Source organism: Rhinatrema bivittatum, chromosome 8 (genome assembly GCF_901001135.1).
Source record: "Rhinatrema bivittatum chromosome 8, aRhiBiv1.1, whole genome shotgun sequence".
NCBI classification, from domain to species: Eukaryota; Metazoa; Chordata; class Amphibia; order Gymnophiona; family Rhinatrematidae; genus Rhinatrema; species Rhinatrema bivittatum.
In genome coordinates, this window is record NC_042622.1 from 134175843 (window position 1) to 134203774 (window position 27932).

At 45.8% G+C, this 27932-nt stretch overlaps 1 protein-coding gene across 1 annotated transcript in view; it reads right to left on the bottom strand.

Annotated features, from left to right (window-relative positions):
* Positions 1 to 27932, bottom strand: part of MAN1B1 (mannosidase alpha class 1B member 1) — a 93517-nt gene that overhangs the window by 40387 nt on the left and 25198 nt on the right. Inside the window, exons 4-6 of the mRNA XM_029614229.1 lie at positions 24653 to 24771; positions 5839 to 5942; positions 2003 to 2188 (exon numbers count right to left, since the gene is read on the bottom strand). Of these exons, the coding sequence (XP_029470089.1) occupies positions 2003 to 2188; positions 5839 to 5942; positions 24653 to 24771 (409 nt within the window). The remainder of the gene's footprint in view (positions 1 to 2002; positions 2189 to 5838; positions 5943 to 24652; positions 24772 to 27932) is intronic.

Below are 27932 nucleotides of genomic sequence, written 5' to 3' on the forward strand. Positions count from 1 at the left end.
ACGCTTTGCACACTGATTTCTGATGTGGACTCAAATGCTGAAAAGGCTTAGGGGAAAATGGGTGCCCTCCTTTCTCATTCAATTTAAATGTCTTCTCCTGTGTAATTATAGCTCCAGGCTGGAGCTTTCTAAACTCCAAGCATGTCAGAAAAGACTACTTTTCTTTTTCTCTTGCAAATTCTCTTTAAAAAAAAACAAACAAACAAAAAAAAAACCCCATTGATTATAAAATCAATTGGCACAAAAATATTTTATAAATAAAGAAGGCAGATCATTACACATCCAAAATTCCTCTCCCAGAGCCTGCAATATGAGATCTTTTTCCTTTACCTAATGGTTTTTGGGTTTGTTTGGTTTTTTTTTTTTAAACATTAGATGTACAGCTTGAGAGATTTATCTGCTTTTTTTCCTGCAAAATCTGACAAATACAGCAGAAGCTACTCTCAGCTACTTAATTCTACAACCAAATCCTAAAAATGTATAACTTACCTCCTATGGTTTAAATAATGACAGAGCCATCTGACTTCAGTGTACAGCATAAAAAAATTAAAATCACTTTAGTGAAAGTGCTTTAATCTTGCCTTTGTGTTCACAACCCCTGGGGGTAGAAAGTCTCAGCCATTACACAATGGAAACACCTAGGACCCAGACTCAGACTGCACATGTACTGGGTTCCAGAAGGAGCTATGGCTTGCAATCTCTGGCTAAGGGATGTCACTGCAAGGATTGGCCTAGATTTGCAAGAAGGAAGAGATTTAAGAAACAGGGACAAAACCTCAGGGATTTGCGAATGAAGGTTCACGGTGCCATAAACCCAACATGGGCCGATTCCAACCGAGTTGGAAGCCCAAAGAAACTGCCAGGCATGAATAAATAAAACTGAAGAAAGAACTAAAGTGACCTTGACTTTAAAGGCTATGCAAATGGCCTGGGTTCAAGTCCCAAATCTAGCATCACTCCACAGTGATACCTACTGGCCAATTCTGGGTATTTTTGTAGCAGGCTCCAGAGCGAGCCCAATCTATGGCTGCTGATCATTGTGATGGACCAACAACACTTGGCAGCAATCTAAATATTTGAACTCAAAGCTTAACTGCTCCCTGAGGTGGTATGTGATAAGTTAAATGACTTACTAACAAATTGCAATAGTGCATGGTCTTGAAGAATATAAAAACACTTTCTATCCAAGAAGAGGAAACATCACCATCTCTCAAGACTTTCCTTCTGTACTTCCAGGGCCCATTTCCAGTTTTCTATCACTAATCAACCCCTTGATCCTCTAACTCACACAACTTGTCTTGTTTGTTTCTCTTTCCACATTCACTATTAACCTGCAACTCAGATATTTTGTGGATGGGGAAAGAGGAATTTGACAGCACAGATCTGCTAATGGTCACACAATTCCCACAGGTGAGCCAATTAACTCTTCTTTGCCCTGGTATTACTAGAAACGAAGACTGGGCTTCTTAAACTTACCAACCAGTGCTGAAGCCCCTGGATCTGTTGTCTTTCCAAAATCTACAATAATCAGTGAGAACTAATGCCATGTTCTGTGAGATGGTTCCATAAAATGAAACTGCAATTCTTGATCATCAATTTCTAGAAAGCCAACATGCTTGTAAACATTAATGCTAATGATCTCCATTAATATTTTCTTTGATTGTAAAATTTATGAGATTTGTTAGAAGCTCCCATTCTCAGTTTGAGTGTGGGTTGGGATCACATTGCTTTTCTGTCCTATAATCTTTATTGCTAGTAAAGGAATGATACAGATTCATAATGCAGTTTGCTTCTCGGGTATTCTATTATAGGACACCCTGATAAAAAATGTTCCTATAACAGAGGGAATTTAGAGTAGCCCACAAACTTGCAAATTACATGGGCACTTTTACCATGCGTGGTAACTAATTTTCAGAGAAAAACTATCCAGGTTCATGCCACTACTGACCAGGATATCGCAGGCTTCCTAAGTTAAGATTCTATTTCAAACATTTAAAATTACCTTCTTTCAATCCCATAATCCACATGGTATCTAGTGCATCAATAAGTGTGAGCCCCAGTCCAAACCACTCGCTATAGGATTTGGAGATAGGCTTCAGCTCATCATGACCCCAAGCAAACTCTTTATAACCTTTCCATGCATGGCGGAATGCTTCAATCACAGCCATCTGGCGACTGTTTATAGGCACTGGGAAGGAAAGAGAAAGCCTGGGTTAGTAACTTACTCAGAACTCCTGGTCATTATTAACCTGATCTCCCACATCCCATACAATCTCTGCTACCCACATTTTGCCTCTTCTTCCACACCACAGGAAACAGAACAGGAAAAGGTTGCTTCTCATAGCAGGAATCCTTGTTCCCTCCCAGAATTCCATGGGGGTTATTCTATATGCAGAGTCTCTGCCTGAGTATTTGGATTATTAGCAGTCTCCTTCTCGTACCCGAAACACCCTAGGGGTCCATCGAGCCCAGTATCCCTGTCTTTGACAGTTGGCCAGTCCAGGTTGCTTGAAAGTGCATAGCAGATCCAAAGAGTAAGTCCACGTCACGTTGCTCATTTCCTGACTTAAGAGAGGGAAACATCCCAGTGGATCTGCCTAGTAATTCTTAATGGGCCCATCCTTCAGAAATGGGTCCAAACCTTTTTATAAACTCAGTGACACTCTAATTCTTGACTTTCTGGCAACCAATTCCATAATTTAATTGCTCATGGACTTAAAAAGATATATATTGTTTAAACATTTGTTTTAAATCTGTTGCTAGTTAGGTTTGTAAAGTTTCCCCAAGTTCTACAGGGCACTTGGGGGTTTTTCATCTTACAAAGCAAAATACTGATTTACCGAGAAAAATGGGGGTAGGGGGTGGGAAAATGCGCTGCGAATTCTCCTGGAAAATAAATGAGGTTCCTCTTAAAATGAGTGATTGTCTGACAGCAAGACTGAATCAAAGAGCAGTAACACCCTGCTTCAGACAGAGGTTAACTCGGCTAACAGTTCTATAGATTCAGCTTATAGTGATTTCAAATGAAGTCCTTGGCTGATGATTTGCATGAGCACCATGAGGTGGCTACTGTTTTAATGGGATAGGCTCGGAGTAGAATTGGTTTCCCTTCTATGTGCTATCAACAAGACAGCGCATAAAGTCAGAAAGTCAATCCCCTGCTGGGAGCTGTGAACAAGGCACAATTAGTCAATGCAGAAAGGGTCTTCTCTCATGGGAAGTAAAGGTGGTCCCCCTTTCTGTTCTCAGTTTTGACAGTACCTTCTCCTGCAAAGAGAGATGCTATTATCAGGACCAGCTTGTCTAAAAGTGTGTTACCTTGAACAGGAGTGAATGCAGAAGAGGCCTGGACAGCAATGCACTCCTTTGGCCAGGGCAACCGTACAATATTTATTTCTCCTGCTATCTAGCAAGAGTACGCTAAACGCTAAAATGAGAGTATTTTAGGTTATTACAGATGCAAACAGGTCAACAACTATCATGCCTTGTCGGGGGAACAAGTAATTTGCTGCTGAATTTTCCTGTCATGGGATTCCTGGTTTTAAATTTAGTGTTGGAAAATCTGTATAATATTGTCAAACAAGGATTTATATAATCAACTAGTGAACTGGAGACTGCCTGCTGAGCAAACAGTTAAAGAGAGGATCCTGATGCCATTTGGCCATTCTGAGTACTCTTCTGCAAGTTGTAATTTTAAACTAGTGAAAAAGGCCAATCAAAAATGACCAGGAGAAAAGCATTTACATGCAGAGAGTTACTCCACTGACCTTCCTCCCCACCCTAGGACTGGCCCTTTGCTAAGCCAGGGGTGAGAAAACTGGGGGGCCTGAACAGTGCTGAAGGGGGGGGCGGGGAGGGGCACACTGGCTCCCCAATCAGGGAAGGAAAAAAGGGCTATGCAGTCAAGTCTCAGCACTGTGGAGGCACTACAAGCACAAGAAGGAAGGAGCAGCCGAAGCGTAGCAACGTCACTGCAAGCACAGGAAGGAAGGAGCAGCCGAAGCGTAGCGACGTCACTGCAAGCACAGGAAGGAAGGAGCAGCCGAAGCGTAGCGACGTCACTGCAAGCACAGGAAGGAAGGAGCAGCCGAAGCGTAGCGACGTCACTGCAAGCATGCCGCGGCTTGGCCATGTGTCTCTTTCGGTGGGCCAGGGAGAGCAGCAGCTTCTGCTGTGGCAGGCCCAGGTGGGGAGCTGTTCATGCTATGGCAGAACTGGACATGGGAGCAGCCACTGCGCTCTTCCACAAGCCAGGAAGAGCTCCCCACCCTCAGGCCTCCGCTCCGGGGGGGGGGGGGGGGGGGGGGAGTTCCTGCTGCCCACTGAGGGGAAAAGAAGCGATGAGACTGGGGGGGGGGGGGGGGGAACTGGCAAGGAGGTGGGGAGCAGAGAATAAAGGGAAGAAGTGTATTAAAAGTAAATAAGCAAATCAAAACATGAGAAAATAAAACTATGAAAAATACAAAAACAGAGAAAAAAGAGAAATTAATGAAAACAGTAAAAATGCAAAAAAAAAAAAAAAAAAAAAAAAAAGTTGGGCAGCGTGGGATGGAGTTTTTCTCAGCTGCTAAACAATTTTGGCTGATAAGAACATAAGCCTTACCCTTATGGTGTGTGGCCTGTATGTCAGGTCTGGTGTGGTATGAAGTGTGTGTTTCTCTGTTTGAGTGCTTTGGTCTGTGTGTGTGTGGTCTATGTCTCTGTGTGTGATGTGGTTTGACTGTGCTTTTCTGTCTAGGTTGCTATATCTTTGTTTCTGTGCCTGTAAGAGGTGTCTGTCTGTCTGGGTATCCGTTTCACTGCCAGTCTGGGTATGGGGTCTGCCTCTCTGTGCCTGTGTGTGTACGTATGCGTGAGCCTACTCCTTTCAGCAACTTCACAAGAAACAAAATGGCTGGCAGTGTAGCTGGCTGGCAGTGTAGCTGCCTGGTGAATACCCTTAATATTGGGCAGCTCCAAGCAACTGCATGAATGGAAGGGAGGTACAGCTCCTAAAGTTTGCTCATCCCTGTCCTAAGCCACAGAGAGAAAGTGTGCATATTTTTTGTGGCAGATAGAAGAATATGGGCTGTCGCACTGCACATGTATTTTAAGCAGTAGAGAGATCAGACAATCTTCTGAAACACATTTTATGCTTGTACATCAACTCATCCACAAGAAATGCATTGAAAATTGCCATCCTTCCATGTCCCATGAGAAATGCATTTTAATTGTATTTCAGGCTTAATCAGGTCAGTAAAGGAGCAATTTTTAGGTGGGATACTGACAGCAGACAATAAGGAAACAAAATCATTAAATCTCCCAAAAATGCAGCGCAAATATGATCTTCAGAGCATGGCACACACAGTGTCATTTGTCAAATTTAGTAATTAAGGCCTAACTAATGTAAAAAACTTAAAAAACATTCATAATAATAAATACATGTATAAAAGGCACGAGTGACCAACACAAAATACAAAATAATAAATACATGTAAAAAAAAGACACATGAGTGACCAACAAAAAAAACTGAGCAAATTATATATAAGAGAATTGAGATTATGGGACACTGGATGTTGAGACACACTAGTCTCAGTGCCCCCAAGGGAAAAAAAAGTCTAAAAGCTTCAAGGCAGCCTGAGATTTCTAACAGGATCCCCTGGTATTAGGCCTGAAGGCAGATTTCTACAAGTACTTGAGACCTTTGAATCCCAGATGTGCACAGAGAACAATCATTGCTTTGTTGCTGGGGGGAGGGAGGGTAGAGAGAGAGAATGGAAGAATACAAGAGGTTGCACAACAGAACTTTTTCCATTCCCTGTGATGCCGTAGGTGAGAATGAGGAGTCTGCTACCATACCTGGCTCCTTCTGCTCTCCTGTACCCGCAGGTACAGGGGGTTCCAATATTTTAATGGATGGAGATTCCGTATTCGGGTCAGGTTCTATTACTACGCCTCGCCAGCTGCAAAACCAAGACAATGAAGGAAAGAACACACCACAAATTTACTACAATTATCACTAATAAACCAAGAACAGTGAGAACTACCATGACAATTCAATTGAAATTAAATACTGTACTCTGCCTCTCGTTCTTACAGGAGTTGGTCCATGAACTATCATGGCTCTGTTCATAGTATTAAGTTCTTTATTAAGAACATAAGAACTTGCCATGCTGGGTCAGACCAAGGGTCCATCAAGCCCAGCATCCTGTTTCCAACAGAGGCCAATCCAGGCCATAAGAACCTGGCAATTATCCAAACACTAAGAAGATCCCATGCTACCATTAAACTGAGATATTGTGGGTTAGCTGAAAACCTATTCCCCGTAATGTTCAAGAATTTAAATTCAGCACTCATGGGAATAGGAAGCCAGTGAAGGGCAATGAGACTTGGGATAATGTAGTCCTGCTTCTTGAACCTCATTATTAATCTTGCAGTAACATTCTGTACCATTTGTAGAAATTTTAGGTACTTCTTAGACAGCCCAACATACAGTATATAGCATTGCAATAACTGAAAGCATTTAAAATTAATGCTTGTGCCACTGAATGAAAATCTTTATAAACCAAAATATTTTGAATGTTTTACACGCCAAAGTTTGTAAAAGTTAGTTTTCAAAACTAATCTAATCTGAAATGAGAAATTACTACTTACCTGATAATTTCCTTTTCTTTAGTATAAACAGGTGGATCTAGAACAAGTAGGTTATGCACCTCTACCAGCAGATGGAGACAGAGCAAAGCTGACATCACAGTATATATACCCCTGCAGTGACATCAGTCCACCAGTATTCTCTGCAAAAGCCAAATGTGGGCAAACTAGCAAAAACTTGATTATTAACAGCACTCAGCCAACAGGAAAATACTTTCCTTTGTCTGAGCTCAGTGTTAACACTAGTCTAGGGACTGGATTAACACTTACCAGTAACCCCTGTATCACGTAGCCAAATAGGAGGACAATAGCACAACATGTCAGCAGCCAAGGGTGGGAAGGTGGATTCACCTGTCTATACTAAAGAAAAGGAAATTATCAGGTAAGTGGTAATTTTTCATTTCTTAGCGTTCAGACAGGTGGATCCAGGACAAGTGTGATGTATCAAAGCTACTTCCGAGCAGGGCAGAAGGCAGGCCGTGGTCCAGTCAAAACTGCACGTGTGAAGGCTGAGTCCTCCCGGGCCTGCACATTCACACAATAATACTTGGAAAAGGTGTGGAAGGAGGACCATATTGCTGCTCGGCAAATGTCGATGGGAGACAACAATCTAACTTCTGCCCATGACACTGCCTGATCCCTAGTGGAATGATCCCTAACCTGACTAGGCAAAGGCTGCTCAGCGTCCACATCCGTGGCCGTGCCTACCTCCTTAATACAGCGAGCTATTGTAGCCGAGATGCTGGCTCGCCCTGTTTACTTACACCTTGGAGAATAAACAGGCGATCCATCTTCCTGAGAGGTTTAGAAACCTCCAGATACGTCTCTCTTGACATCCAAGGGCCGAAACAGGCAATACTCCTCCACATCTCTTTCCTTGTCCAGAGATGGCAGGGAAATGGACTGAATCAAGCAAAAATCCAAAACCACTTTTGGCAAAAAGGAAGGAACAGATCACAGCTGCCGGAGTCACTCGAAGGAATGGCTCCCAGCAAGACAAAGCCTGCAGTTCAGATACTCTAGACACCGAACAAATTGCCATAAGTAAAAAAACATTTTCAAGGTCAGTAACTGCAAGGAGAGGTTACAGATCGGATGAAAATTAGGGCCCATTATAAAATCCAGAACCAAATTAAGACTTCACAAGGGCATCGATAATCGCAAGGGAGGACGAAGATATTTCATTCCTTTCAAGAAACTGGTCACATCTGGATGAGCCGACAAGGGTCCACCATTCACCTGACCCCTGAAACAGGCAAGAGCTGCTACCTGTACCTTTAAGGAATTAAGGGCCAACCCTTTACTCAATCCATCCTGCAAAAATTCCGAAATGTATGGGATCTTAACTGATCTTGAACCCCTTGATCTTCACACCAGGCCTCAAATACTCTCCACACCCGCATGTAAGCTAAGGAAGTGGAAAACGTTTTCACTCGCAGCAAGGTGGAAATCACCACAAAAGAATATCCATGCTTCAGTAAGCGAGCCCTCTCAAGAGCCATACCATAAGACAAAATTTGAATCAGATCTTCATGAAGAACAGGCTCCTGCCGCAGCAGATCCCTGTGCGCCAGAAGCCAGAGAGATGAGTCCATCAGGAACCTTCACAGATCTGCATACCATGGTCTCCTGGGCCAAATCTGGTGCCTCCAGAAGCGCCATCCCTCTGTGACTCTTGATCTACCGGATCACTCTGCCCAACATAGGCCACGGGGGGGGGGGGGGGGGGGGAGCATATAACAGCTCGCCCTCTGGCCACTCCTGCACAAGGGCATTGATGCCCAAGGCCTTTGGATCTCTCCTGAGACTGAAGAAATGAGGAAGCTTTGCAGTGCGAGAAGTCACCAGCAGGGCTAGACACAGAAGGCCCCCGTGATCCATTATCAGCTGAAACACCTTATTTGACAATTCCCATTCTCCTGGATCCAGGCTCTATATACTGAGAAAGTCTACTCTTTCATTGTCTTTTCCTGCAATGTGCAAGGCTGAGATCTCCTGAGGATGCACTTCTGCCCATTACATAAACTGGGCTCTCTCCTGCAACACTTGCTGGCTCTTGGTTCCTCCCTGCCAATTGATGTAAGCCACTGTCATTGCATTGTCTGACATTACTTGGACCATTTGACCCTGCAATCGGTCGCCAAACCGCAAGCATGCCAACCGGACTGCACGGGCCTCCAGATGATTGATACTCCAGAGAGACTCTTCTGCTCTCCAGCGCCCTTGAGTTGTCAACTCCTGACAGTGAGCCCCCTAACCCTGGAGGTTCACATCTGTTGCGAGTTCTATCCAGGCCAATGAGCTTAAGGAAACTCCCTCTCTCAGATGATCCGCTTTTAACCACCACTGCAGGTGATTGCAGATCTCCATCGGCAGGTGAAGCCAAATCAAATAGTACTGAAACTGTGAGCTCCAACGAGGCAGCAGGGAGTGCTGAAAAGGACATATGTGCCCTCACCCACGGAACCATGTCCAGGGTCGCTGCCATCAATCCAAGTACCTCTAGATAGGACCACACTGTCATGCATATTGTGTTCATCAATAGGCGAACCTGCGTCATCAACGTCTGAATACGACCCTCCGGCAGGAACACCCCGCCCTGCTTCATGTCGAACTGAACACAGAAATACTCTAGCGACTGAGATGGCTGAAGACTGTTCTTGTCCAGGTTCACCACCCAACCGAGCTCCTGCAACAAGAAGATCACCTTCCAGAGTCTTGGCCCAAATCAGCCAGTCGTTCAAATAAAGGTGGACCAGAATACCATCCTTTCTCAACTCTGCCGTCACCGCCACCACCACCACAACCTTGGAAAAAATTCTGGGAGCGGTGGCCAAACCAAAAGGCAGCACTCAAACCTGATGATGCCCCAAAACTGCAAAACACAGAAAACATTGATGTTCTAGCCAGATGGGGATATGCAGGTATGCCTCGGAAAGATCCAAAGACATCAGAAATTCCCCGAACTGCATGGCCATTATCAAAGAGCACAAGGTTTTCATGCAAAAATGAGTCACCCGCAAGTGACATTTGACCCCTTTGAGATCCAGGATGGGACGCAAAGAGCCCTCCTTCTTGGGTACAACTAAAAAAAAATGGAATATCGGGCCATATTTTCTTGAGATGTGGGCACTGGAACCACAGCTCTCAGACTGAGGAACCTTGACAACTGCCTGCCTCTTCTGCAGGGAGTCACAATGAACTTTTCCTGAGGAATACTGCAAAATTCCAGCGCATAACCATCTCATATCACCTGCAGGACCCACTGGTCTGCTGTGATTTTGACCCACCTCTGATAAAAGAGAGAGAGGTGACCCTCTATCTCCTGCTCCCGGGGGTGGTCGGCACACTTTCATTGGGATGCTCGGTGGGGTGTTCCACCCCACGAGCCTGTGCCTCATCTGGGCTGTCTAGGATGAAAGAACTGAGACCTACCCAAAGGTCGCGTCCTCTGAAAGACCACTCCTCTATAGGGTCGAAAACGTTTGGATCCCGTGACACGACCTCTCATGCTAAAGGAGCGCGGCGCCTGCTTCTTATCCTCCAGCAATCGAGGAACCTGGGCTTCACCCCACTTATTGGCCAGCTTCTTCAACTCACTCCCAAACAAAAGCGAGCCTTTAAAGCGTAACTTCATAAGGTTAGACTTGGAGGTCACATCGGCCGACCAATTCTTCAGCCATAACTGTCACCTGGCCACTATTACCGAAGCCACTCCTCTGGCTGAGGTGCGGACCAAATCGCTGCCCGCATCTGCCAAAAAGGTGGCTGCTGGTTCCATCACTGCCCTGGAATTCACATCAGATTCATAGACCTCCTGAGAAAGAAGTAAACAAGAGCGAGCCACCAGGGAACAACAAGAAGCTATCTGAAAAGTCACTGCCACTACTACAGATGCTGGGCTTGATGTACCCTTGGTTTGACCCAGTATGGCATGTTCTTATGTTCAAATGCTTGCTTAAGGATGGCCTCAATTCTCCTATTGTAAGCATCCTTCTAGGCTGCTCCTCACTCTTCAGGAATAGTCATCCACTTGGTGACAGCACACACAAGCACATCCAGTTTCAGAAAATGTAATTATTCTCTCACAGCTGGATACAGGGAGTACAGTCCTTCCAAGGCTCATCCCCCTTTGAAATTAGGTTCCGAGGCACCCCACTCAAGATCAATCAATTCTTGAATGGCCTCCATAATAGGGAAAAAACATGAAGCTTTACGCAAAGAAATCAAAACGGAATCTTTCTTTGGCGCAGACATGGATTCAGGCCCAGGTACTCCCAGCATCTTTAATGTCTGGAACATCAGAGCCGGTAACTCATCTCTATGAAAGAACCGCAACATTGTTCTATATGACTCCAATCTCTGAGGAATTTCCCCATCCTCTAGGGAGTAAGGATCGGTTTCATCATCTGTACCACCCGGATCCCTATCGGGAAGACCGGCTGCCAATCTAGGCGTACTCCAGCGCTTACCCGTAGTATCAGTCAGGCAAGAGTTCACCACCTGAGCCTCTGACCTGGCAAGATTGGTCAGAGCTGAGGATTGCACCTGAAGAAAAGACTGTAATCCTTGAAAATATTCCACCCAAGCAAAGGCATAAGGATCCATGCCAAAACCAGGAGGTACCTGTCCTCTGCCCACTGAACTAACTTCCCCCACTGGGGAACTCCAAGGCCAGGCGAACCTTCTGACATGTCTTTACCCAGACACATATCAGGCTGGGAAGAATCGGGCTTAGTAAAGTCAAATGAAAGTAATTCCCCCTGAGCTTCCACTAAGCGCTGACACAAATTAAAGGGAACACCTGGCTGAGCTGCCCAAATATGACAGGCAGCATAGAAAGTAAGGCATTTAGATTTCTTTGCTATAGGCACCATCAGTCTGACAGTAAACTCTAACAGGCGACTGAAAGGTGTGCATCCAGCTGTATTCATGCTGCTAAAAACAGACGTCCAAAATTTAGGTGTAAAAGCCTGGGTGTCGATGAGCACTCAAAGGCTGAGCGCTCGCAAGGCCGCTCAGATTGTGTGTATTGGGAAGCGCGTACCATAAATAGACGTCCCTATCAACTGGATGTCCAACCAGGCGCCTAACTAAGCATCCAACTAGGTGCACAACTGTACGCACAACTAGACAGGTCTGAAGAAGGCAGCCTAATGCACAGGAAAGACGTGCAAAAATGCCACCGAGGCCTACCACGCGATGAACAGAGATAAGCCAAGGTGCAGGGCCTAGCCAAAAAGGCTGCTTAATCCGTCAGACTGCCCACATCCCCTGAGCGCCCCTAGAGGTGGTGGTCGGATTGGTGCGCCAAGCACAGAGGCCTGGAAGGAGGAGGAATCCCTACCGAAACTCTCTGCCTGTCCTGGCTGAGTTCAGAATTGGCCTCCAGCTGCGGGGGAAGAAGGCATAGATCGTCACTGCTACGCTCGGCTTCCTGCACCCGCTTGCCTTTCAGCTGTCTTGTACAGCTAAGTCCATGCCGGCTGAAAACCAGCTAACTGACTAGGCACTCATCTGAGGGAAATTTCAATATACCACCTCAAGAATTCTTAACTGAGGGAGGGACCATATGGGGGCAAATTAATTTTCATTCGTCTTTTCTCCTTTTAAAAACTTTAAGTAATTCCCAGTAGGGAGATGCATGTCCACCATCTGCTGGAGACGGAGAATACTGGCGGGCTGATGTCACTGCAGGGGTATATATATATACACTGTGACATCAATTTGCTTCATCTCCATCTGCTGTAGAGGTGCATAACCCACTGGTTCTGGATTCAGTTGTCTAAACATTAAGAAATTTAAAACTAAAGTTAGAATCTAAATTAATGCCTATATCATGTACTTCTGTTAAGAACTGAAAGGCTTGATATTTTATTCTTATTTATTAATGATGGTTTTTATTTATTTTATTTATATTCTGCTTTTCGGCACTTCAAAACAGATTTTACGCATTCAGGTACTGTAGGTATTTCTCTGTCTCCAGAGGGCTTACAATCTAATAGGGTCATTCATCAAAATGCGTTATAGCGTTAACGCATGCGATAACGCATTAATGCCATAACGAATGCGATAACATCGCTAGCATATGGCGCAAATGCAAATTTTGGGAAGGGGCGGGATTAGGGAGGAGTTTGGGCAGGTTTTTTGAAAAGGGGGGCAATATCGCATGGTTTTAACTCTGAAAATGACTACACCTTTTTTTTTTTTTTTTACTGGCGTTAAGCTGTGCAATATGCCCGAAACACAATTCACAATACATTTTTCGAATTGCATTTTGGAGATTTCTGGGAGTGGAGTGGAGTGGCGAGAGACAGAGAGAGATACAATCAGCACAGTACACCTCAGTGAAGATTTGACATCATTTGGAGTGAGGAAAGTCTCACAAAAATGAAATTTTGTACTATGATATCTTGCCCTAGCTTGATGGTACCCTATTATAGAGTACAGTCTCACTCTGCATGAAAAACTGGCCCCTGAACCCTAAACCACCACTAACACCTCACCTCAAGCTATTAGAGATATAAATACTTGACTACTATGAGGGCCTTATAGACACACACTCTCTCAGCACAAGATGCGAAATAGGAATTATCACGGGATGCGAAAGTTTACCGCATCACACGATACTACTAATATGAACTGCTGAGTTACCATGTGGTGCGGTAATTCTAAAATTTCCATACATACCCCCCTTTTTCTTAGCGCGGGCGTTACCCATGCGTTATTATAGCATTTCGATGAATATAGGGGTAAGCTTTTAAAGCTCTCCAGGAACATGGTCCTGACTACTTAAAAAAGATCATCCTGCCTTATTTACCACTTGAAACCTACGATCAGAAAATAAAACGCAGTTTGTTAAGGATTATTGTTTACAATCCACCCATTCTCATGCATTTTCTGGCAAAATTCCAATGTTGTGGAATAGATTATCTTTATCCCTAAGACAAATCTCTGATGTATCAGTTTTTTAGAAAAAAATTAAAAGCTTATTTTGTGAAGCATATCCAGTTAGTGTGTGAGCTTATTTTAACATATTTTATCAAGCTGATCTAATGTACAATTTAAAATACAGATGATTTTAAAAGCAAATGCTGTGTTTATTTAATTGAATATGAAAATTGTATGAAGCTGGTGTTTGTTTAATAAGAATATAAGTGGTGCCATGCTGGGTCTCACCAAGGTCCAGAGACCTTGGTGAGACCCATGATATTAAGTCAGAAGGTGCATAGAAGGTGCTTTTCTGTGCACCTTCCGACTTAATATCATGGCGATATTAAGTCGGAGGTCCCTAAGGGTACAAAAAGATAAAAAGAATAAAATAAATTTGAAGTTGGCCGGCAGGTCGAAAATCGGACGCTCAATTTTGCGGGCTCGAGAACCAACGTTGGCAAAATTGAGCGTCGGCTGTCAAACCTGCTGCCAGCCGCCGCTCCGAGCCAAAAGGAGATGCTAAGGATGCGCTGGTGTCCCTAGCACCTCCTTTTGCCCATGTCTACCACCGGACCTAATTTAAATACTGAATCGCGCGCACAGGCGAGTGGCCTGTGCGTGCACCGGGACTCCTGCGGACTTTACTGAATCGGCCCGCAAGTTAGTTGCCTTGACCACATCCTCTGGCAACAGATTCCATAGTTTGATTGTGTGCTGGCTGAAAAAATAGTCCTTACTATTTGTTTTAAATCAGCCAGTTAGTTTCATGGAGTGTTCACGACTCCCAGTGCTATCTGAAAGGGTAAATAACTTTCCCTATTTACCCATTCCACTCCACTCATTATTCTATAAATCTTAATCATATCCTCTCTCAGTCATCTCTTTCCCAAGCTAAAAAGCTTTGTTTAGCCTTTCTTCATGCCCATTTATCATTGTCGCCTTTCTCTGCACCTTTTCTATGTCAGCTATGTCATTTTTGAGAACTGAACACAATACCCAAGGTGAAGTCACCCCATAGATCTATACGAAGGCATTACGACATTCTCAGTTTTATTCTCTCTTCCTTTCCAAATAATTCCCAACATTGTATTTGCCTTTTAGACCGATGCTGCACACTGATCAGAAGATTTCAAGGTATTGTCCACAAGGACTCCAAGGTCCTTTTCCTGGGTGGTGACCCCTAACACAGATCCCAGCATTGTGTAACTGTACGTGGGATTATTTTTCCCTACGTGCATTACTTTGCACTTTTCCATCTGCCAAGGTCCTTCTGCAGTTCGTCACAATCCACTGCTGTTTTAACGACTTGAAACAATTTTGCATCAGCTGCAAACTTAACCTCACTCACTGTTCCCTTTCCCAGATCATTTATGAGTATACTAAATAGCACCGGTCCCAGTTCAGACCCTTGGAGCAGTTGCTAATACCTTTTTCTATTTGGAAAACTAACCATTTAGTCCTACCCTCTGCTTCCTGTGTTTTATCCAGTGATCAAGCCACAACAGGCCACTGCCTCCAATCCCATGACCTCCCAATTTTCTGAGGAGTCTGTCATGAAGGACTTTGTCAAAGGCCTTCTGAAAATCCAAATATACTCTATCCACTGGCTCACCTTTATCCAGTAAACTGGTAAGGCAAGACTTCCCTGTACAAAAATCATGTTGACCCTCCACCATTAAGCCATGTCTATCTAATTTTGCTTTTAAGAACAGCTTTTACCATTTGATGTTTTTATGTTTTATTGTAATCAGCCTTGTACAATATAATTGATAAAAGGCGGGCTAGAAATGGATGAATATATAAATACATTTACATCATGAGGGCGATTTTTTTTTTTTTAATGGAGTTAGCCAAGGGCAAACGTCAAGATGAAAACTGCCAAACATAGAGCAGCTCAGCTTTACTAAGGGCCTGATTCGCTAAGGCTCTTCTCCTTCTGTGACGACAGGAACAAAGCTGAGTGAGTCGGGCCCCCTAGGTGGCTAGATTCAACTGCTGAAGAAAAAAAAAAATGGGCATTTCAGGAGGCAGGTTTCAATCCAGGGAGTCAACAAAATGCATATACTGAATTTCAAACTAAGGGGCCAATGTAATAAGACCCAAGGCAAAACAGGCAAGGGGCTGAAGCTGCCACTTCCGCGGGATGTAAAAAAAAAAAAAAATTATGCAAATGACTTGAGCGCAGAAATCCGCACACGTACAGAAAAATGCGAGTACCCTAAGCGTGGTACAGGGCCTATGTAATAAGCAGCCGCATCCACGCTCAAAATCCACGCCGATAATCCACGCAGGCGAGTGAGCGAGTCTCCCTATTAAGTGAAAGTATGACCCTAGAAAGTATTTTTAATATTTCAAATAACTGTGCTGCAGAAAACATGGCAAATATTTTCATGGATGCTAATTCACAACAATCTTGCGGCTCTTCTGGCCGTGTATCTCGCCGCCCAAGGAAGCACCTACCTTGGACACCGTGAAAAGCGCTTTGCTAAGCTGGCCTCTCTAAAGCAGAGATAGGCACTCAGCCATGCACTTATCAGGCCGCTTCTGCTCTTCTGTTTGAGGCAGACAAATCTGCATGATCGGACGCCCAGAAAGGCGCCTAGCTAATCTTGCCATTCAGGCACTTACTTGGTCACAAGTCTATACGATCGGGCGCCCAGAAAAGCGCCTAGGGAAGTACCTTAAACTGGCCACTCCGACACCCAGAAAAGTGCCTAGCTAAGCTGGCCACTCTGACATCGAGATAGGCGCTCAGCAAGGTGGTTTTCAGGATGCTCAGACGCAGGCATAGCCCCCCCACCCCCCACCCCCGAGTCGGCGTAAGTCTTAACTTGTGCCCCGAACATGGCGGTAAAAACCCCCCATTAAAAACCCCGTACTAGCGCGGTTCCCTGCATTGCCTATGATTAGCTAATCTCCTCCTTTGCATGCTGTTACCATGCATTCACACAGGAAAAACCGCGGGTCTGTGAGCATGTTCGTATATGCTTTTTTTTCCCCGCGCAGAAAACCCTTATTACATCCCCGTATAGGGCTTTGCGGTGGGAAAATGTGCATACAAACTCGCGTACATCCACGCACAAACCAGCGGCAGCTTCAGCGCACCTTATTACATCGGCCCCTAAAAGAAAATTAGGTCTTACCTTTGATAATTTTCGTTCCTGTAGTACCACGGATCAGTCCAGACTCCTGGGTTTTGCCCCCCCTCTAGCAGATGGAGACAGAAGTTTACAAACAAAACTCCGCCTTATCTAGGCTGGTGCCACCTACAGTCTGGCAGTATTACTTAATGTCAAAGCAGGATGAAACCCAAATAACACACCAAACTAACTATATACAGTAATCTAACAACAGTAACCGGCTCAACAACCCCCAAATGGGAACCCGAGCCAAAGATAACAGGATGTAGAAGAATGAGCAGAGAATGAGAGAAATAATCAGCATGGACTCTCCTACGTCATCGCAGAGTAAATAGGCGGGACTCTGGACTGATCCGTGGTACTACAGGAACGAAAATTATCAAAAGGTAAGACCTAATTTTCTTTTCCCTGTACGTACCTGGGATGTACCAGAGCTGCCTCAAATGGGATGGGATCTGGAGAGTCCCGCTCTGAGCACCCCTGCACCAAAATCCCCGCTGCCTGGAGTCTTAACATCTAGGCGATAATGTTTGGCGAAGGTATGTAAGGACTTCCATGTCGCTGCCCTACAAATCTCCTCTGGGGATATAAGGTGGCACTCCGCCCAGGACGCGGCCTGGGAACACGTAGAATGCGCCTTGACACCCATAGAGAAAGCTTTACCCTGCATCAGATACGCAGAACCGATAGCCTCCTTCAACCAACAAGCAATCGTAGTCTTAGAAGCCGCATTACCTCTAGGAGGTCCACTCCAAAGCACAAACAAATGGTCTGATACGCGGAAAGTATTCGTAACCTCCAGGTAATACAACAGCGCCCGACGGACATCCAATCTGTGCAAATCCTTAGACAAAGGATCCGCCCTATCCAAATCCAAAAACGAAGGCAGCTTGACCATCTGATTGAGATGAAAGGCAGATACTACCTTCGGAAGAAATGAAGGAACCGTACGAAGAGACACCCCCATATCCGATATTCGCATAAAGGGCTCCCGACAAGACAGCGCTTGAAGCTCAGAGACCCACCTTGCCGATACCATGGCTACCAAGAAGACCACCTTCAGAGACAAATCTTTCAAGGTAGATCTGCGAAGGGGCTCGAATGGAGCACCGCACAACGCCTTTAACACCAAATTCAGATTCCAGGAAGGACAAGGGTTACGTAACGGAGGCCGTAAATGTTTAGCCCCCCGAAGAAATCGGAGTACATCCGGATGCGAAGACAAAGGCACCCCGTGGATCAGCCCGCACAACGACGCCAGAGCCGCTACCTGAACCCGTAGCGAACTATACGAGAGACCTTTTGCCAAGCCGTCCTGGAGAAATCTTAAGACCTCGGGCACGGATGCGCGAGTAGGCCCTACGTCGCGCGCCACACACCACGTCTCAAACACCCTCCAAACCCACACATAAGCTAAAGACGTAGAAGCTTTGCGGGACTGTAAGAGGGTGGCTACCACTGCATCCGAATAACCTCTGGCCTTCAGCCTTCTCCTCTCAAAAGCCATGCCGCTAGACAGAAGCGGTCTACCTGGTCAAAACAAACGGGACCCTGATGTAGGAGATCCGGAACATATGGAAAGCGGAGGGGCTCCTCCACCGCCAGATTCAATAGATCCGCAAACCATGGGCGACGAGGCCATTCTGGGGCGACGAGCACCACTCTTGCCGGGTGCGACTCTATTCGCCGTAACACCCTGCCGATGAGTGGCCAGGGAGGAAACACATACAGAAGCACATCCGTCGGCCACGGCAATGCTAGAGTGTCCACGCCCTCTGCTGCCGTCTCCCTGTGACGAGCGAAGGAACGAGGAGCTTTCGCATTCTTGTAAGTTGTCATCAGATCGAAGGTGGGAGATCCCCACCGAAGACAAATGAGACGATACGCCTCTTCCGCGGGCTCCCACTCTCCAGGGTCCAGGCGATTGCGACTGAGAAAATCCGCATGAACATTCTCCACCCCAGCGATGTGAGAGGCCGCTATGCTGTCCAGATGTTCCTCCGCCCATGCTATTAAGAGCCGAGCTTCGGCCGCGACTGGTTGACTCCTGGTTCCTCCTTGACGATTGATGTACGCCATCGTGGTCGCATTGTCTGACAATATCCTGACGGCCTTTCCGCGAACTAGCGGGAGAAAAGCCTGCAGAGCTAAACGAACTGCTCTGGTCTCTAGGCGATTGATGGACCACGACGCCTCCTGCGGGGACCATTGCCCCTGCACCGACTTCCGCAGACAGACAGCTTCCCAGCCATATAGGCTGGCGTCCGTAGTGACCATCGTCCAAGACGGTATCTCCAGAGGCACCCCGTGACTCAAGTTGGTGGGACACAACCACCAATCCAGGCTGTCCCAAGCAACCTGGGTCAATGGCAACGGAAGACGAAAGTCTTCCGAAACTGGGTTCCAGCGGGAGAGCAACGCAGATTGTAATGGCCGCATATGAGCGAAAGCCCAAGGAACCAACTCCAGCGTGGATGTCATTGATCCCAATACTTGTAAATAATCCCAGACTATCGGTTCCTGTTTGGCCAACAATCCTCGAACTTGTGCCTGTAATTTGCACATTCGCTCCTGCGTCAGGACACCATCCCCCGACGGGTGTCAAACAAAGCTCTCAAAAACTCCAGCGACTGTGACGGTACTAGCCGACTCTTGGCTACATTGACTATCCAGCCTAGATTGTGTAACAACTGAAGTACCCGTTGCACTGCCACGCGACAAAGTGGCTCCAACTTGGCGCGAATCAGCCAATCGTCCAGATACGGGTGTACCAGCAGACCTTCCCTGCGGAGCTGTGCGGCAACCACCACCATAACCTTGGTGAAGGTCCGAGGTGCTGTCGCCAGGCCGAACGGGAGTGCCTGAAACTGAAAATGCTGTCCCAGCACGGCAAACCGAAGGAACTGCTGGTACTCTGCTCGGATGCTGATGTGAAGATATGCTTCCGTGAGATCCAGAGATGCCAAAAACTCCCCCTGTCTAACTGACGCGATCACGGAGAGTAAGGTCTCCAACCGAAAACACGGAATCCTTAGACAGCGGTTGACCCTTTTTAGATCCAGGATAGGACGAAACGTTCCTTCCTTTTTTGGCACCATGAAGTAAATGGAATAACGGCCCCTGCGGAGCTCGTTGCTTGGCACGGGAACAATTGCGCCAAGTTCTCGGAGCCGGCCCAGAGTTGCCCATACTGCCCGGCGTTTGTCTGAAAACCCGCAAGGCAAGACCAGAAAACACGGGCGTGGCCAGCAAAAAAAATCTAAGGCGTAACCGTGTCTTATCACATCTAAGACCCACTGGTCTGACGTGATCCTGGTCCATTCCCCGTAAAACAAACTCAGACTGCCCCCAATTTTTGGGACGGAGGAATGGACCGGCCGCATATCATTGTGCAGGCTTGCCCCCCTGCACATTCTGACCGGTTCCCTGACGACCGAAACTGCGCCCGCGAAAGGACTGCGAATAAGATTGCTGTCTGTTGGCACTGTGACAAAAAGAGGACACCGATCCTCGAGAAGTCAGAGGCCAGCGCCCGCCACGAAAGCGAGGAAGAGAGGTCTGACCTCCCCTGACTTTGGTCTGTCCTCAGGCAACCGATGCACCTTGTTCTCACCCAGGGACTCAATAAGATCCTCCAATTCCTTGCCAAACAACAACTTGCCCTTAAAGGGCAACGAGCCTAACCGGGCCTTCGATGTCACGTCTGCCGACCAATGACGAAGCCACAGCAGGCACCTCGCGGAAATCGCGGAAACCATGGTTTGGGCCGAGGTACGAAGCAGATCATAAAAGGCGTCTGCATTATAAGGAATCACCGCCTCCAATCGACCCGCCTGACGCACTTCCTCGGGAGATAGAGACTCGTTGGCCAGCAACTGCTGCGCCCAGCGGAGACCAGCTCGCAAGGAAAAGTTACTGCAAATGGCTGCCCGAACGCCCAAGGCCAAAACCTCAAATATTCTCTTAAGTTGAACTTCCAGCTTCTGGTCCTGTAAATCCTTTAGCGCTGTACCCCCTGTCACCGGAATGGTGGTCTTTTTGGTGACCACCGCCACCGCCGAATCAATCTTGGGTATCCTCAACAGCTCTAAGGTATCTTCCAGTAGGGGATAAAGCTTATCCATAGCCTTGGCCACCTTGAGGCCTAACTCAGGGGTGTCCCATTCCTTAAAGAGCAAATCAGATGCTGAAAAATGTAAGGGGAAGGCCGAGGACCCCGTAACCCCAATACCACCGGATCCGTTGCCCCCAACCGAGACTCCTCCTGCGGTACCGGGATGCTTAACTCCTTCAGTATTTCTGGAATGAGGGGACCCAGCTCGTCCCTGCGAAAAAGACGAACCACTTTCGGGTCATCCCCCTCTGATCCATGGGTCCCCCGAGAACCAGTGGACAACAAGTCCCCGTACCCCTCAACCCCCCTCGGGGGCTGGGACGGTCCATCCGGATCATCTGGCTGTTCATCCGACCCATCCGTGTCCGTGGTAGAATCCGGATCCCCCCGGACTACCCTAGGCCTACTAGGTCGAACGCTGTCCGCGCCCCCCCGGGGCCAGGTCGGGTCAAATTCGCTTCCCCCGCCCCCCAAGGGGGTCCGAAGTGGGGGTATCGTGGGACCTCTTCCTTGCCAGGCACCGGGCCTTGAACGCCTTGTGCATCAAAAGGACAAATTCTGACCCAAAAGAAGAATCAGAAGAGCCCTCCTCTGCATCCCCCTCAGGGACCCGAAGATTGCTGCCAGGTCGGTGCCCTGCAGGACCGTCCCCTTCAGGGACCCTGTGCTGGGGTGAGAGACGTGGTGGGGGGAACATCCTCCCCCCGCTCCGATCCCGACTCGGAACCCGCGGCCCCCCGAGGCAACAAAAGGGCGGCCGTTCCCGCCGTAACTGATGTTGATTAATCCAAAATGGCGCCCGTTCCCGGGCTCCTCGAGAACAGGCCTTCCACCTCGATCGGCAGCCCCCCTGCAGCTCCGGCGCACGATCGCTGTCGGCCCCGCGGTCAAACGGACACCGAGGACCCCCCCTCGCCGCCCGACAGGCAGGAAGAACAGAGGCTATCCCGGGACAGCCGCACCGATGAGGAGCCACAGGCTCTGCATGCCTACCTGCGCGGCATGCTCCGAGCCCTGCGAACAGGAGCGCTACCCGGGCGAAACTCAAAACTACTCCCCCGACGGCGAAATCGGTGCTCGGCCCCCCGTGGCAGAGCAGAAGAGAGCCACACAGTACAAAACAGACAAAGAAAAAAAGAACCTTTTTTTTTTTTTTTTTAAATGCTACCGGTACCTCGGGTTCTGGGCCAGCTGGAGGGGGTGAGCCAGGCTCCCCGGTGTCACCCCCAGCTGTGAAGATGGGCTGGTAAGTGGGGATCCCCCACACCTCAGCTGCCTCGGAAACCAGGGGGGATGGTCCCCTCAGGACCTCGCAACCCCCTGGGAGGCAAGAGATTCCACCTGCAGGCAAGCCTCTGCGGTGCAGAGAACTAGGCTAAAACTATTTCCCCTTTCTCCTCTCCTTTTTTTTTTTTTAAACACGTAAACCTAGGCCTCAGCACAGACTGTAGGTTTTGCACCCTCTCCACCTGCTAGGAGACAGAAGAATACTGCCAGACTGTAGGTGGCACCAGCCTAGATAAGGCGGAGTTTTGTTTGTAAACTTCTGTCTCCATCTGCTAGAGGGGGGGCAAAACCCAGGAGTCTGGACTGATCCGGGTACATACAGGGAAATATGCATTTTTTTTACTCAGATAATCCCAAACACAGACAAAGAAAGGGCAAATTAGCTGATAGGTATTTTTGTACTGTAAAGAACGTTTTCAAAAGGGGAAACCTCCTAGGTAGTTCCCCTTTGAGAACGTGCTACAAGGTACAATGGGTACAAGAGAGCACCCGAGTCCCTTGCTGCCAAGAGAGGAGGTAGCAAATCCAGGCCATTTTTGGAGCGCTGCTGGCTCCTTCCTGTTAGATCAGTGGCCTAGCCCAGCTTTACAAAGCAAATGCTTGAAGCAGAAACCACAGTACATGTGAATTTCTTTTCTATTCCTAAGGGAAGACTGCGGTCTATGCAGGCTACAGCAAATTGTATTACAGAAAGAAACAAAAAGGCAACTCTGAAATTAAAAATTATCTTCTTTTTTCAAGACTTTAACATTCTAAAACACAATCTAGCAAAGCGTGACAAAATCAATTTTGACTCACTTCAATGTAAATTAGAAATACCAGAATTTCATGTACTTTTTTGCTGTGCTTGTAGCATGAGCAGCAATGGACAGTAAGATACTGCTCTTTCACTGGGCTCATAATTAAATCACCAGTAAACTAAATGGCCCTATTTAATAAATGTTTTCTCTGGTTTTGAGTTTATGGGAAAAATTCTTAGAACTATTGGCCCTATGTTAGCTAAACTAAATATAGCTACATGGATTATTTTATTTATTTATTTTATTTATTTGTATGCTTTTATATACCGAAGTTTAGCGAAAGGCCTTCACTCTGGTTTACAGGTATAACAACAGTTTACAGGTGTAACAACAACAGGTATAATATCAGTTTACAAAAAGATCAACGTTTACATTCATAACTGCGGGAGGTGGCGTAGGCCTTCACTCCGAAGAACAATTAAGAGAACATAGGTTTATAAGAACAGACATGAGGATTAGAAAGTAACTCTGGGAGGTGTTAAAACCAGAGACAAATGAATCGTCAAACTGTGAATGTTAATGCAGTCGGGTATTGTCATGGTATTTATGTCATCTAGTGTTAGTGGTTTCACCACGTGGTGAAATTTAATTACATATTTAATTACATAAGTATTCCCTACTGTCTTCCATAACCCAGAGGATTACAGTAAGAGTAAGTTGAAGTTCTCCTTAAGTCTTTGAAAATGGAAACATTTTCCCAAGCAATCAGCTGTAAGTTTCATCAGGTTTCTGCTAACTAGATATGACTGCTGAAGTCAGAGTTAAACTGGCAAAAAAATAATCATAATAATTCAAAGTCTCTTTTATAAGAGCTACAGTTCCTTTAGCAGAAGGCTCTACAAACAATAATGATCTTTGACATCTGTTTTTGACTTCTTCGCTTTTGTCAATGAACATCTAAAATTGGGCTATGGGCAAAACTCATAAAGCAGTCAACTACTTCATGGCCCAAAAATTAAATTACACAAACCCCACCTACACCAACCGTGTATTCCAGTACACAGCTTTGTAAACAACATATATTACACAAGGTACTGGTATATTTTGTAAAGCACCCTACCACCAGCAAAACTTTTGTTGGACCCTCCAATCTCGAGTAGACATTTATAAATCGAACTCGACTGTGATAAGTTCGCTTGTAGAAAAGGATTTGCACTGAATTAGCCGCTTTCTCCGATGGAATATTACTTGCAGTGGATGGATATTTTTCATTGAATTGGATTCGATTGTGTCAGCTGTTCCCCTGAAGCAGGACTTCGGTCCGAAACATGGCCTTGTCGGGACTTTCGGGACCTTTTCTTCGTGGATAAGTATCCTTAATCATTACATTTTTGTCATCTTTTCCTTCTGCTGGGATGTGCTGCATATTAAAAAATATCTAACAAGACTATTTTTAAGAAAAATCGATATTTTAAAAAAATTCAACAAAAAGTACATGTGTTTATAATTAAAGTAATGCGACCCCTTATCACAGTCGAGTTCGATTTATAAATGTCTACTTCGAGATTGGAGGGTCCAACAAAAGTTTTGCTGGTGGTAGGGTGCTTTACAATATATACCAGTACCAAAAATTAAATTGCCATGACCTACATATATTAAAGGTCTTTGTCAAAAATTAATCTAGGCTCAACCCTAGCAAGTTAGAGAATTAAGTTATGTAGTCCTGTAAAACCACATAAATTACAGACTTAACTTTATTGGACTAAAAAAATCTCTGTTTCATCACTCCACGGCAAAATTCTCAGTACCTAATGATAGATCTGAGTGACTCCGGTGGCTGCCGTTTAAGGTCAGATTTGTTTTTATGAGCAGGCTGTATCTGGAGGTTGAGGTTCGAGGGACCTCGTTTACTGGACTTCCTGGGTTTCTAAAGAAAAACAGAACAGGAAGGTTAAACATGCAGTTACTGTATGAGGAAGCCCAAATACATAACAAGATAATCTATTGACTTGTCTGCAAGAAGGTCACACTGAATAAAATACATTTACCAGTGTAATTCTCTAAATATTTCTTTTTGCAAACACAAACATCAAGCAAAAAAACCAAAATGTGCTGTACTTATCTTTGAAAGCCATCATTTAGGCTTCTCAATGGTATAGACAAACTGTTAAATCCAATACGGACCATGTTTTGACAACGTTAATGCCTTCCTCAGGGGTCACACACACATAGGTCCAACAGTCAAAACCATGGTGGCGCAAAAAGAATATTTCGAGAGTTACGCTGGTAAATGATTTTATTCAGTCCGAGGTCCACTGCATGTAAAAGGATACCTTGTTGTGCACACATGGAAGGCTGCTACCAGTTTGTAAGCATTAGCAAAGAAGTTTCATTTTAAGAATGCCAGCACCTCGTTATTGTCAGTATTATAAGGTAGGTGGTGTTCGGCTTATTTATGCTTTCTGAAGCATAAATACAAAGATCAGATAGAGGTCAATATTCAAAAGGGTTTATGTGGCTCTTTCAGATGTTAATTTCCCATTCCTCTCACCAGTGAAATTTTACCCGGTTAAGTCATTAAAATTTAGCCGGTTTAAAAAAAAAAAAAGACAGGACACAGTTGTGGCTAAACTTAACCTTGGCTAGCACCAATATTCAATAGTAAGTTTGATCAGAAAAATCGCTGTCTTAAAGTTACCCAGGCAACTTCACCCAAGTAGCGGGCTTATCCAGCTAAGTGCTGCTGAATATCAACCTCAGACTAGTGTCTGGAGGTTTTGGGCTTCACGAATTAATGAGCAAAGAATCCATCTCTTGCACGGTGTCACATACATTGTCGGTACTATTAAATAAATATTTTATAGGGAACTAATATTAAAGTAATCCCACGCCTCTTGCACACTGGCCACTCTAGTAACATGAGAGTCAATTTTCCAAAGGCTCGGAGGGGTCAGTATAACTTTACTGCACGGTAAATACCTTATCAGACATATAATACACAGTATTTCATATACTGCACGTTATTCACCCATAGAAGAACAAGAACAGGAGTAAAATTTATGCTAATCAAACAACGCGGTTTGCCTTAAAATTTGCAAACCAAAAGCCAGATTCATCATTCTGCTCTAGTTATAGCAGAATGATGAGCTGCGCTATAAAAAGAGGTGGGGGTGCGCAATTGTGCAGCCGGCCGCAGTTGCGGGCGGGCTGCACACATTCGCCCCCATAGCACCCATGGTAAAAGGTGTTATTTCCCCGAGGTGCTGCCGGCGATAAAGTGGAAACCATTATCAACCGCCGCACTGCTGGGCCATGACCACAGCCAAACCCCTCCCACACGCCTTCCCTCCCCCTCATTTAAATAATACCACCGCGACGCGGCCGTTATAGCGTGAGGTAGGGTGTATCGCACTCGATAAGGCCACGTCACATTTTGATAAATAACTCTACAAGCTGGTTGATGGAAAGTTAATCCTCCCTGGGAGCATGCACATAATGCTCCTCGGCTCTGGTCTTAAAAGGGGCCGTTTGGCTCCTGAGCTTCCCCCTCTCCCAGTCAAGTGTCAAAATAGGTAGGAGGTCTATTGAGACCCCCCCCTTCTTCCGCAGGAAGAAAAAAAAAAAAAAAGATTTATGTGAGCGGGTAGTAGCCCCGCCCCTCATCTCCAAGTCCCTCCCCTTGTTCAAGAAAAAAAAAATTATCCAGCACCCCTCCCGACCGCAGTACCTGGAATCACATTCATTTAACCCTGCAGGTCCTGGCGGTGAAGGCCGCAGCACTTCCTATACTTCCAGGCCTCAGACATCTTTTGCCCCTTTTCATGACGGGACATAGGGGAGCCCGAGGCCGGCCAGCACCATGTAGGAAATGACATCACTGCCTCTGCATGCATATAAGGTGCCGCTAGACCATCGGGGTTAAAATAAAGGGTTCCAGGTACCAGACAGAGGGGGGGGAAAGGGACCGGATATATTTTTCTTGAACAAGAGGAGGGACCATCACCCACACACGTAAAACTTATTATTTTTTTTTTTTTTTAAACACTTGGGCCACATAATCCTGAGAGGGGGAGTGGGGTGGAGGAGAGAGTACGAGTCTCCACAGACCTCCACTGATTTTGTTACTCTGCTAGAACGGAGAGAGCTCCAAAGCCGAATGGCATCTTTAAAAGCAGGATGTGGAAATGCCGCGGCACATGGTTTCATCAGGTCGGCTGAACCGTGGGAAAATGCCATGGAATTCACAAACCTTATCCTACTCTGAACTACAGGTTAGGGAATCTCGCAGTATTTTCCCCTCTAGGGCTCAGTAAATGATTTCCCTCAGTGGTCTGTTTACTAAACGTTTTCTCCCATTTTGTGCTTATAGGAAAAATGCTTAATAGGGCTTTTATTTATTTATTTAAAAGTATTTGTTACCCACCCCTCCAATGTTCAGCGCATGGTACAATAAAAACATTCATTAAAACAATGACGACAAAAATAGTAAGATTGAGGAAAACAGGAAATGGGAGTGAAATTAATGGAAAGATTCAGCAAAAAGGTAGGTTTTGAGAGCCTTTTTGAATAGTTTGGGATCACTGGTGAGGTGTATGGATAGGGGAAGAGAGTCCCAGAGGGCAGGGCCAAGACTGAGAAGGAGTGCTCACGCTGCTTTGGAAGGAGGAATGTCGAGTAGAAATTGACTTGAGGATCGAAGGGTCCGAGCAGGAGTGTGAATGCGCCAAATTGAACTAATCCAAGTAAAGTAAATTATGAAGTAAATTATGGATTAAAGTGGTGAGCTTATATTTAATACATGAAGCAATGGGTGACCAGTGCAAATTTTTTTTAAGGCAGGTGCAATATGACGACGAATGGGGGTATTGCTCAGTAAATAAGTGGCAAGATTTGGGATAATTTGACGAGCACGGAGGGCATTCTGAGGGAGACCACCACAGAGGGAATTACAATAATCTCTGGAACGAAAAATAAGGGCATCATGTAGGACTGTGTGGAAATTGTCAAGAAATAGAGGTTTAAGATGTCTCAACATTTCTAACTTGAAGAAAGAATTCTTAACAACTGATTTGATCTGAGGTGCCACGG